Below are 13,689 nucleotides of genomic sequence, written 5' to 3'. Positions count from 1 at the left end.
TTGAGTAATTTATTCGTGTGAGTTGAATGTTAAGGATATAATGAAAAAATGTGCTAAATTAAAATCTAATAAGAATTAAGTTCGCCCGCAACTCCCCTAAATAGAGGGGCCATTGGGAATATACAAAAAAATAAAAATAAAATAAAAATAAAATAAAATTAATCTATTTTAAATCACATCACTTTTCATTAAAAAAAATTAAAAAGATAAAAAAAATTAATTTTTAATGATCTTCTTAAAACACTCCAGAAGCTCCCAAACGCAACGCAACGCAACGCAACGAAAACTAAAAAAATCTCGTAAGAATGAAGCCCGCCCGTAACTCCCCTAAATAGAAGTTCCCAAACAAACACAGCCCAACCTAAAGGTAGCATATAAACCAAACAGGCAGAGCATTAGATCCGACTCACCGAGAAACCCTAAATCAGTGAAGGGCAAACATGTTTGTGCATCTTCTTGTTGGGGGGCGTCGCAGTCATCGACTCCGACGTCGTCGATCGTCGCGGTCGCCGTCGCCATCATGTTGTTTTCAAGAAGAACGGCACGGGAGATCTCTGTGGTTTCGCGCCGTTACTCACAAATATAACATGAAGTGGTACGCGGTCGACATTTCGAACCGAGATAGTGATGATTGTGGTGTTGATGAATTCAAGAAATGGAACAATTGCATGAAAAGAGGAGAGAAGAACAAGTTGAAACTCATCCCAATCTCGAGAAAGAAATATTTCTGTAGCACCTTAGTTTGTTTGGATTCTACTATCTATTGCCTCGGTGGATTTTGTAGTGGCAGAACATTTTATGAGAATCACCCCACTAACGATGTTCGCCGATTCAAGTCTGCTTCTCCCTCGCCCCGTTGGAAGAATCTTATTTCTGCTCTCATGAACGTTGGAAGAGATAGCCCCGCCGCGGTGGTTCTCGGTGGAAAACTGTATGTCATGGGAGGTTATCTTGTTAAAAACGTTCTCAAAGATACTGAAAATGATAACTGGGCTGAGGTTTTTGATCCTAAGACTAAGAAATGGAGTTTTCTTCCTAAACCTACCTGCTGTGATAAGCCGCTACCTTCCGCTCGTTTTTTGTGTATGGCTCTCGAGGGTTTACAGAAGATTCTAGTGGCTGTAGCTTATTTGAACGAAGTGTATATGTACCACGTTTCTCAAAACAAGTGGACCAAACACCCTTTGACTAAACATCTTCGCGTTGCATCGGATGTCGAGAAAACAAACATGGCGGTTTTAGGCAATACTTTGTATTGGTACGACAAGTATGACAACGCCACCGGTATGTACGCTTATGACTTGGAAACTGGCAAATCATTCTCGGGGAAAATTAGGGGATTTAAGAATGCAGCACGGAAGATCAGTGTAGATCCTTGTGAAATGAGGACTTTCTTGTTTCATTTGACTGGCAAATGTTTTTGTTTGGTTTGGGGACGTGGGCCTAGTGTACACTGCACCAAATTTGTTGTGGAGAAATCATCCTATTTGCCCATTAAACGCAAAGACTCTCTCTGCGCTTGGGTTCTCTCATCTCAAGCTTATGATCTTGGTCCTAAAACAAAATTTTTTGATGTTGTGCTGATGTAAGTTTCTAGTTTCCTTTGATGATAATGCTGATATATCATATATGTGTGTACCATTCTTTGTTGAGTAATAAGTGGGATACCATTTCATTGTAGGAATAAAAGGTGTGAATTACCTAGTTCGTCAGTAGTTGTGGAACTCAAAGAGCCAACTGAATCTACTCTGAAGCTGGACCTCATGGATGTAAATTGATTGAAGAAGCTTCTGCTAGTTGAAAAGATCTTGTTAAGTCAAAATATGGGCCAATGTGCATGTATTTGCCAATGTTTTTGATAACTTGGGCCTTGACTCTATATGCATTTATTGGCCAATGTTTTATGAAACATGGTTTATTTGAAATCCCTTGCATGACATCTATGTTATACTATTAGCTTAAATGTACATGTCTTCTTGGCTGCTGCTATTGCCAGCACGACCCTGTTACTGAGCTAATGTACTAGCCTGTGGCTGCTGCTTTGGCGTAGGGCTAATCTGTATTATCTTATTAGCTCTAATTAATTAGAATGATATTCACAACTCCTTGTGTGGGTACCATGAGGGAAAAAATTCGCACCTAGTTGAAGATATGATTTCAACTAAGAGATGATCATCTACCTGTGCACACAAACAATGAACTCTGCAAAATAAGACGCCGGTACTGTTGCTTGACAGGTGGTGGCAGGCTGCATGCCACTTTGATGCTTAAGTTATCAATCATAGAGAAGGAAAGTATGAAATTCTTGTATGTGGTGTCTCACGTACAATGGCATTGCTGCCTATTTATAATGAAGTGTGCCTCTTGAATAACTCCTTTCCTAGTTGGCATCATCCTAGGATGGTCGAGTTTTAACTCACCTTTTTATATCTAATAAGAGGATAAATCCCATCTCTTAATACTTATGATAGAATTTACTTCTTTGCTATTTAGATATAGTTCATATCATCTTTGGATTTATGTATATTGTATAATTATGTTTTTGCCTTTTGACTATGATTTGACACTGCCATAGGTGTGTACCTATCTTGCCATGCGATGTGGCCTAGGTCAAAATCACCCAATACCATCTTTGGCAAGCCAGGCCGATGTGGGTCCCTAGCTAATTTTTTCCTTCTTCATATGCCCCTAGCTTCCAATTATTGTACCGAGAAGAGAGTGGAATTTTCTTTGTAGTTGGTTGGCACTCTATGCCTATTCATCGGAGTTGTTGAGATGAGATGATGTTCATAAAGGTACTTCACATTCATAATTCTGTTTAGAAAATTGTTTAGGTTCTAGGTTTAGATGCCATATATCTCCCTAGTCTTTTGATCTTTGATGTTTAGGTTCTAGGTGGATGTGGGTTATATCCAATTGCGTTATTTCCTATTTTTGTTGCGATGTGTTGTCCATGAAATATATTTTTCTCTAAAAAGTAGACTATTATGTTTTTATCCTGATCAATTAGTTTGATTTATGAAAGTTATAGGGCAAACGTAGATTGTTTTAGAGTAGGATAGAGATAAATATGATGCCCTGTAGTTAAGAGTGATGTCAGATTGAATGAAAAGCAGGATGGCAACTAGAAGTTTGTGAGGGGTAGTCAGTTTTTGGAGAAAAAAAAAGAAAAAGTGACTAATAATTGAGCAGAATTGCCTTCATATGTTTAGTTTGTTAATATCATTGTGTGTGATGTTGAGTTTGTTTACTCTATTATTTTCACTTAAACTTTTCTCATTTAGCTATGGGGATGGAGAGGATGTGTATGTGTCACCCCCAAAACTCGCCCCTATAAGTTTGGGCATGACCTATTCAGGAACGGATATTAACCTGGTATACATAACTTACGGGGCCTTATCGGAAGCACAAAATATTAACATAACATAGATATATATACATACTCCATTGAGCTACTTCTATTATGTCAGGATCTCAAACATCACATCATCGCAGACAAAGAAAATCCGAAAATATATCCCTGAGCATCGGTTGTAAACATACACATATACTGATCCAGCCCTAAGATTGGGCGTAAACAAAACCTAGAAGTTATGTACATTCAACCTTAGATGAACAATCAAAATACGAGCCACATCTTAACAAAACTTCCCGAATTAAATAAATGGTCTCGTCTAGTGCCTGGACACACAAGGGTTGACAAAAGAGGATGGGCGTCCTGGTTTAGGATTGACCACCTAGTTGGTGACCTACAGAAACAGACATAACACAGAGTGAGACAGGCTCAATGAATAATAATACATAGTTAAAACGATGCTTAACTTGAATCATAATATATAAATTCATATTGATTAGTAGCTTATTAATCTTTATTGAGTCATAAATCATATCTAGAATGCTTTGGAAAGAGATGAAGAGAAAAATATGGACTAAATGCAACTTTCCAAAATGTGCTGAAAATGGGTCTCCGCTCGAGCGCCACTTTGGTCGCTCGAGCGGACTGTAAAGTCTGAAAAACTACTAGAAGGTTGATTTTCACACTCGAGCGCCACTTTGGTCACTCGAGCGGACTGTAAAGTCTGAAAAACTACTGGGAGGTCGATTTTCACGCTCGAGCGGGACTTCTCTCGCTCGAGCGGACAACGAAAATTCTGAAATTCCAAAATTTCAATTAAAGTTCAAATTTGGTATTCAAAGCTTCAAAACATGTACTGTAGTATGCAAATGTAGAGTTCACATAGTTAGTCTGAGTCTGTATTAATTCATAATGGCCTTAGGCACTATCTTGGAACATATTAGCTTGACCCTAATGTCTTGGCTTAAAGCCCTTGAACGGTGTAGCATAAAGCTCTTAAACGTGGTGGCACGAAGCCCTTAAACATAGCGGCATGAAGCCCTTGAATAGATTGGCATTGAGCCCTTGGATAATTTGGCATTAAGCCCTTGACCATACTTGTATGAACTCAAGAGGTGTCTCACACGGATTCTAGAGGTGACTCACATCGTAGCACTTAGTTCTGTATAGCACTTTGTTTCATATCATAACAACTTATACTGAATGGCCATAGGCCCAGAGTCTCACCGAATGAAAGTATTTCATCTTCCCCATTTCTTTATTTACATACGTTAAAACATTAACATAGTTGCATATCGTGCGTGAACAAAATGCTAATGACAAGCATGAGCTATATGTGAAGCGTATAATAGTACTACTACTACTCACAGTGTTGAGATGACGTGCTACTTCCTCCCGGGGTGTGTCCTGCACACATTCAAAACTTGCACATTAGTTCTTTCTTTTTCCTTGTTAAATTAGTTCCTGAGTTATAATGCTTCTAATGAATTTACAACCATCTTAAGATCATCAAAAAGATAGTCTACAAATAACAGAGGGTCGAGCACGCAAAACAGAATAGATAATTTTTCTTCTTTTCCGCTCGAGCGCTCGAGACCTCCGCTCGAGCGGCCGTGTCCCTGTTTTGGCAGTCCGAAGTTCAACCAAAAATTCATCCAAAACCCTCTCTTGTTCACTTAAAGCAAGGCTTAAACTACATCCATAACTTGCTAGATTTTTGCTTAGAAATCATGTGAATAGGAATCACAACACATATAACAACCTAACATAATTTAGATCATTAATCTTAAGTTCATAACACAATACATAGGTATAATTTCATGGGTTGGCATGGAAACCAAAGGTTGGAGTGTCAATCCCACACAACACTTCAATTAGAGCTCAAAGCAACCAATTGATGAGAATAACTTTGTAATCAAACATGAATCACACCCAATTCCCAATTACAAACCCTAATTGTATGAATATGAAACTAACAGCCCCTTCCTCACAAATGGAAAGGAGAATTCTCACACATGGTTAAGAGAAAGTTTATGTAAAATTAATTTAACATACCTTGGGTCTCACAAATCTCCAAGATCCTCCTAATTTAATCCCAATTCCTTTCCTTGTTACCTTTGTTCCCTTTTTCTCTTATTTCTTCCTCTCTAGGAGGTAGCTACGAAATAAATCCCCCTACCAAGTCAAGTGTTTAAAGAACATGAAGACATGAGATATATCTAATAGGTGAATAGGACAAAAATCATTCGTTTAATCATCCCAAATTGAAATTTCACAAAAACGCTTAATATTACCTAAATATTATGCTGATCACATATATAAAGTCAATTTCAGATAATTAAGCCCCCAAGGCTCCCAATTCCTGATTCAAACATTCTAATGTGACAGATACTTTTCTTGTTAAACAGGTAGACACCCTTAAACATGGAGTTCACACTTAACCGTAATTTCTCATAGGATTTAACGATAAGCATTCGGAAGCACAAAATAGGGACTGAAAGATATCAGAAAACATGTACGAGGGTTGGGTTATTACAGTATGTGTGGATGCAACTGTTGCCATTTGACATGATTAAATTTGTGGATTTGGCAAATTACAGGGTGTAAAAGTTATGTTAGGAAAAATCTCCACCCATTATGCACAGAAAATATGTTTACTAGGGTAAATTATAAAACACTTTATCTTGAGCTTTACTTACACTGACCCACCAACACACAAGATGATAATATAAAAAAAAAACTAGGGTAGTGAAAATGTCACACAAGGATATTTTTGATTCCCCGCAAATATATCCGTTTTGACATTTTTGTTTCTTATCGGATAAGTTGTTCTCATTTTCTCTTATTTGATTTCCCACTCTCCCTGCTTTTCTCTTCAATTTTCACTACAAACACCCTTTCACCCCTCAACAGTCTGCTTACTCTCAACGCAGTCGTTTCTATTTTTTTATCTGTATCTATTCTTTCTCTAAGCTAGTTGTTTGTCAGATTTAAGAAGGTACTGATTCTTGTCAGTATCTCAACAGTCCACTTCATGTCAATTTCTGATTCATTTAGAGTAAGCCACGCCATTGGAGGAAAATTTAGAGGTGATATTCTAGGGGTATGTACTCCTCAGTGATGTTTTAGGCTACTAGGTGATCATGTGATTAGATGTCGACACTGAAAAATTTTGTAGCCTTAGAAACCTTTTGATTATTTTTGAGGGTCTAGTGGGAACAAATGTAAGTTGGTAACCACAACGGCTTTGAAATTATCCATAGGAGTATGCAACCTCATGCCTAGAAGAGTTTTTGATTATTTTAGAATATTTCTTGTCTGATGCAATCTTACTTATTATTGTTTTCTTAAATGCATATCCTGTTTGTCATATGGTCATGGCATGTTCGCGCTGACTTATTTTCCATGCGTGACTTTAACCTTTCAAGTTAAGCAGCCAATTGGTCACAACTTCAACCCAAAATAGTTGTTAGCAGAGGGATTTAAGATTTAACAACGATGTGATTCAAATATTTGTGACTAACTTCAGAAGAGCTTTATTTGTTTGGGAGGAGGATGAATTGAGGAATCTGTTGTGATTCAAATAATGATGTGATTCAACCCAAGATTTAACAATGATGTAATTCAAATATCTGATCATAATGAAGACTAGTGGGTGGCACGTGATGTGTGTGAAATTCAGATAACTAATAATAAAAACAAATAATAAAGAATTTACAGCAATGCTAGGTAGCCCAAAATTTTGTGGCTTAAATGGCTCAAATCTGTCAAAATGACGTCATTTTCGTTTTGACAGATTTGAGCTATTTGAGCCACAAAATTTTGAGCTACCAAACATTTTTCAAGAATTTAATATCATAATATGTATGTTATTTAAGTGATAAGTATGTTCTTAATGAAACTCAAGGTCTTGGGTTCAAAACTTGCTTACGCTGTATATAATAATTTTTTTATTTTAGCATATATAAAATTGTCACGTGGCATAAGGAGAAAAAGGCCACTAAACCAATTTAGGCCTTCACTTAATAATAGTATAGAAAGATTGTGCTTTGTGGAGGGCATGTTCCTTAGGTGAATTCACTGTCTTTTCTTTATAAGTGGTGTGATGCTGCTTTGGGCCCTGTTCTGTCATCACCAAATTTATTTTGGCATAATGGTGCACCACCTAAAGGTCAATTCTTTGGGTGGTATTAGCACGGAGAGACAGGATTAAAACTGCTATTTTTCTCAAAAGGATAGGTATAATCAATGGCAACACTTGTTCTTTGTGTTTTTTGTAAAGATGAGGAAGAATCAATGAATCATGTACTACTCTTTTGCCCTATGATTTGGAAAGTATGGTCTCATATGGTAAAGTGGTGGGGGGCTGCAGTGGGCATTACCAAGTTCTGTAGAGGGTCTGCTACAAATGGTGGGATGGACTGAGTTAAAAGGTTGGAAAAAGTTGTGGAGAGCCATTCCTATTGCTGTTAGTTGGTCAATTTGGAAGCACAAGAATGATTGCATCTTCAATGGGGGGTCAACCAGTTTGGGAGGAGCTCTACGATTTGATAAAATTGAGAGTTGCAATGTGGATGAAATCATCACCCAAAGTCTACATATTCAGTTCATGATCTAATCTATAACCTGGAGCTGATCAGAGTTTGTGGCTAAGAAGCACGGACACCTTCAAAAGGCCTACGTATCAGTTTCGGACACGTGTTGGACACGGATACGTAGTGGACACATGTCCGACACTCTCCCTAAGGTGTCCCATTTTTTGTTTTTTTGAATTTTTTGCAGCCGGACACGTTTTGGACACGCTCGGACACATATCGGAGACCGCGGGTTACAAAAATGTGATTTTTGAAACTTCTAAATGGAGCCAAACTATAAAAAACAAAAACTGAAAAAGAAGAGAGGAGAAAATTGAATCGGAGAAGGAGAAGAGAACAGAGAAGAGAAGAACAGAGAAGAGAACAGACAAAGAACAAAGAACAGAGAAGAGAGAAGAGAAGAACAGAGAAGAACCTGAACCAGTTGAAGCCTAGAGATCGAAGTATGTCCGTTCTTCTTCTTTGCTTCGTTTTCCTTCTTCTTTCTTCAGTTCTCGCATTTCGTATCCTCTCTCTCTCTCTCTCTCTCTCTCTCTCTCGCACTTCGTTTCCTCTCTTGCTCTCGCTTTTCACAGATCTTCTCTTTCTCTATCTTACTCTGTTTCATCCCCGTCTGTTTTCTGTGTATGTTATATATATATATATATATATATATTTCTGTGTATGTTTTATATATATATATATATTATTCTCTCTTATGAGGTTTAAAAATACTCTTTTTTTTTCTTTTTTTTCTTTTTTCTTCTCTCTAATTAGAGATTAAAAATATATTTTTGTTATAACAAAAATCTTTTATTTATTTATTTATTTATATCTAAGCCCCTCTTCTTTCGTTTTTTCCTCTTTTCCTTTTTTCTATTTTTTTAATTACCTTTCAATGATTTTTTTTTTTTTTTTCAATTTTAGACGTATAATAAAAAATAAAATTATATATATTGAACGTGCCCCCAGCATGTCGTGTCCCCCGTTTTTTGAAAATTTGCTTGTCCGTGTCGTGTTCGTGCCCGTGCCCGTGCCCGTGCCTCATAGGTTTGTGGTCTTTCTGTTCTCAGTTAGGGTCCTGCTGTAGATAGGCTGTTTGTTGGCTGTTGCTGCTGGATTGGTTGGTTTTTGGTCATTGCAATTTGGCAGCCTGTGTTGGGGCTTGCTTGTGTTGATTGCTTTTATTTTCTTCTTTGAGTTGGCTCCTTGTCAACTCCTGGCATTTAGATAGCATATGATTTCGCTTGCTTTTCGGTACCAACCTAGTTGGGATGGATTTGCTTGCAGTGATGCTTGTGCTCTTGCTGTTTTATTGATTTACCTCTTCATGTTTGCTCATCAATAAAATTCTTCTTTTGCTGATCCCCCAAAAAAAAAAAAAAAAAAACTAAGCCTTGTATTTTGTTGAATGATTTAGATTTCATTTTGATTTGTTATTTGATTGTTTTCTTATAGTGTTGAGCTTCCATAGGCATATGAATATTTGATTTATAAATAGGAAAATTTCATTTCTTGGATGTAGTTGTGTTCTGATATATCATCATAAGGTTTCCTACGGACATCCTGACTAATTTTTCTTATTGGCAGGATTGGTGAATTATGGATGTGTTGAAATTTTGAGTAATGAGTGACAAACTGAAGAGGTGAGCTTTTGGCATGTTATGCAAGAAAATTATACTGGGATATGATTAAGTGGTTTGTTTCTAATATTTGAAGGGTATGTGTGTTAGAATGATAGATGCTTCTAAGTCTTTATTAAGATAGCCTAAGTATTGTCTATGGACTTTTGGTAGTACGGTTATATATATAGAAGAATATTTATAACGATTTGAATTTAATGAAACTAGACTGACTGGGAAGTGAATGCTATACAGTAGTTTTGGATTGTGCTTCCTCCTCTCACATGCGTGGTTGGAGCTTCACCAAGGATATCTAACATATACAGAGGTTTTGGCTCCACTAGATGGATGGACCAACTCTCCTTTGAAAAAATGCGGAGTATGGTTATCCACTTTCCAACAATTGTCTTTAAATTTCAATTATTTTCTTTCTCAAGTGCTTTCCTGAAGTGTGTGCTAGGCTTATTCAACGTCACAATTGAATTGGTGGTACAGCTTTTTTTTTGGGTGAAAAAATGCGTCATTACGCCAAAATAGGGCATTAACGACGGTTTTGTTACCGCCGTTTAAAGATACTATTAATGGCGGTAACGAAACCGCCGTTAATACCACTGTTAATGTATCTTTAACGGCGGTTTTCGTTACCGCCGTTAACAAAACCGCCGGTAATGACCTTTTAACGGCGATTATGAAACCGCCGTTTAAAAACCGCCGCTAAAGCCATTTTTAAACGGCGGTAATGAAACCGCCGCTAAAGCCCTCTCATTATCGCCGTTAATGACGGCGGTCTTTGTCGGCGGAGCTCCGGTGAGTGGTGACCACGCGCGGTTAGGGTTGAACATGACCATTTACAATAAAGTAAAAGTAATGTTTAAATATTTATTTATGAAATATATTTCATGAAGAGTGGTTGTGGTGGAGTGGTTGGTGTGGGTAAATGAGAGGTTGAGAGTTCAAGACTTGGGGAGTGTAAGAAGAAAGAATTATTTTTTGAAAAATTTGAACCTATTTACGGTGGTAAAGAACTGCCGTTTTTGGTATGATATTACCGCCGTTTTTGGTCGACTTTTAACAACGGTAATTTACTTTTTTATGATGGTTATACTTTTTTCCGACACGCGCATAAACGGCGGTAACGAAACCGCCGTTAATACCGCCATTAAAGGCTTTAACGGCGGTTTTACAGCCTTTAACGAACCGCCGTTAAAGTCCAATTTTGGCGTAGTGTGGTACAGCTTTCCTAATGAGTTGATTGGCTTTTTTTGGACCAAAATTGAAATTTTGGTTGGAATTTTGTGTTTTATAATTCATTTGTAAGCCAAACTCGGAGATGTTGAAGTTTTCTTTTTCCACGTCACTAAAACTTTTGAAAAGGATAAAGGACAATTTTGTCTCTAACATATGCGTTTAGTCACTTGAGTTTTAATTTTGTTATTTTGATTTTTAAAATTGCCAATTTGAGTGAATATGGTCATAATTCTAATGTTTGTCTATATTGATAACGGGAAATAAAGATTAGAAATAGTTGTAATTCCTAAAATATGTGTTTTTTGTTATTTTTTCATTTGAAAACATGTTATTTTTAGTAACTTTTTAATTTCTTGGTTAAAATGAGGTAAAAAAAATGTTTGGGATTATTTTTTGGTTTTTTATTTTAAAAAAGGTGTAAAAAGTAGAAAAAAAAGGTAAATTTTTGACTTTTTTTTGTATAAATTGTTAGTTTTTTGGTTTATTGAATTTTGGGCTTTTAAGTTAAAATATTAACTCTCCAAACGAGATTTCTTAATTTTTAATTTGTTATTTTGATTCACAAAGTTGTCAATTTAACTTAATTTGGTCTTATCTCTAATCATATTATGTCACACGTTTATTTATTATGAATAAATACCGGAAAATGAGTGAGATTTTTTTTTTGGGGGACTCTCACAGCCTTCAAAGTGATTCACACAATTTATGTATGTGTGGGATCTATATCATGAGTGGTGTGGATCACTTTGGAGATTGTGGGGATTTTCAAAAAATGGAGTGTATCATTGTTGATGAATACCCTATTGTATTGTAATACACAATATCTCTTTAATTTCGCTCTTTTCAGGGTAGTTACTCAAACCTGAAATCTCGCTCATCATAAATTGAAATTAAGGTGTCGTTTAAGATGAGGTTAATATGGTTAAAAAGTTAAAAATTATTTAAAGGTTAAATATTCATTCTCATTTATTTTATTATATATATATATATATATTTTGTAAAAAATTAAAAAATTATTCTTAAATATTTTAAAATTTTTTACTTTATATTTTAGTTAGAAAGTTTAAAAAAAATCACTTGTCAAACTAATTATAAGTAAAGTTGAGGGTAGAAAGGTATTATAATTATTTAACCATTGTATTTAACAGAGTTAGCTAACAAGAGATATAGTGTAATTTTGAGGATAAGGGGGTGACAGTGGTATTTATAAAAAAAAAAGAAAAGAAAAGAGGAAGTGTTTAGTGTACTTTATCCCAAATATTTTATCTAGAAAAAAAATGTGTAATTTATCCTAAAAACAGGGATAAAATACTTTCTTTTTGTTCTCAATGTAGACGGATGTTAAAATTATGATCAAATTAACTCATATTGATAATTTTAAAAAATAAAATGATAAAATTAAATTATTTTTTTTAGAAGTAATAAACATATAATATTAATTAACAATACCGTTCACACAGCTAGCCGTTCATTGGCAGGTTTGATTGCATCCCAAGGAAACCGAGAAACTTTAGACATGCATAGGTCTGCCTACCATTTGATAAAGAGAAATGCTAGAACGTCTAGCATCTGGTAAAGAGATATGTAATCGGTCTACCATGTGAGAGCATTGTGCATTGTGCACCAAACTGTGTGTACCTAACATTATTTTTTTATAAATTATAATTAATTGTAAATTCTTAATTATATAAGATAAATTATAGTTATAGTTATAGTTATAGTTTCTAAAGTTTAATACTTTTTTCGTTTAAGTTCTTAAAATTTTAGTTTTGTTAATTAAGTTCTTAAAGTATTAAATTCGGAACAATTTAATCCTGAAAACAATATAAAAACAAAACATAAGGCTGAAGGTTATATAAAATTGTTATAAGGTTTGTATTTTAATTCATTATTAACTTAATTATCCTCCGCATGTGTTCTAAGAATTGGTATATTTCTCCCAAATTGATTAATCCTAATTGCTTATGTAGGTCTTCCTCTATTTCTATTATACTATTATTTATTTCTTCTAATAAACAATTATCTGTTTTATCTATTTTTTCCGGCTCTTTCTAATACTATTTTATTTCATTATTTTTTTTTATTCCACCATTATTTATAATTCTTCAAGACTATAGTTACATAGATCCAATTTTTCATTTTTTTGGTTCAAAAGAGTTCTCTGGTAAGGGTAAAGATAATTATCTACATTATTTTATTACTTATTTTTTACAAGAGCTAACTGCTTACTTTTATCTAATAATAGATTTTTAATTTCATGTATAATTTCTAGTTGCCATTAAAGCATTTTGCATTTGATTTTCTGATTCCTATTTTACTGTTTTTATGCTGCCTTTTTTCAAGAACCAAAGTTGATGCTCGACAGCAGATATCCATTCTTGAGGAGGTTCAAACTGATTGATCATTTTTTAGAAATATTGAACCTTGAATCATATATTCCAGGTCTAAATCTTTAAGGGAGAAGAAAAATAAAAGAGTTCTCGGTGATGGGTTTGGGAGACACAAAGGCCAACACTGTCGTGGGTTTGGGGGGGTGCGAATCTATTGGGTTATGCTAGTGAGTGTCCAAATTGTTATGGGTGTGCAACTTAGGTGGGTGTGTAACGTTTTGGATGAGGGACAACTTTGGTATTATGTGGGGAGCCCTTAGAAATTTTATCAATATTTAAATTTTATTAATAGGTGTGCGTTGATTTCCGACCACACAACCAAACAGGGAACTTAGCTGGAGAGTACCGGCAGAATAGATTAAGCCCAACAACATGTAGCAGAACAGTGAGAACACTATGGTGGTTCGCCACCCAGGAGAACTCCGACCATCAAGTCAATAATCTCTCAAAGATATCAAATCAAAGTACAACTCACAGGTCACTACTCAAAGCATAAAACA

General features: G+C 35.4%; 1 protein-coding gene across 1 annotated transcript; it reads left to right on the top strand.

Annotated features, from left to right (window-relative positions):
- The first annotated feature begins 328 nt into the window (after positions 1-328).
- On the top strand, positions 329-2,102 carry LOC114258836 (F-box/kelch-repeat protein At4g39580). The gene is made up of 2 exons (XM_082912296.1): positions 329-1,585; positions 1,682-2,102. Exons 1-2 carry the CDS (start codon positions 441-443, stop codon positions 1,776-1,778), a joined length of 1,242 nt encoding a protein of 413 aa, XP_082768422.1. The 5' UTR covers positions 329-440; the 3' UTR covers positions 1,779-2,102.
- Positions 2,103-13,689: the final 11,587 nt, after the last annotated feature.

The sequence above is a fragment of the Camellia sinensis genome, unplaced genomic scaffold, assembly GCF_055761805.1.
Source record: "Camellia sinensis isolate YWXY unplaced genomic scaffold, ASM5576180v1 Unanchor3, whole genome shotgun sequence".
NCBI classification, from domain to species: Eukaryota; Viridiplantae; Streptophyta; class Magnoliopsida; order Ericales; family Theaceae; genus Camellia; species Camellia sinensis.
Note: the sequence above shows the minus strand (reverse complement) of the source record. Positions and strands in the feature narration are given on the sequence as shown.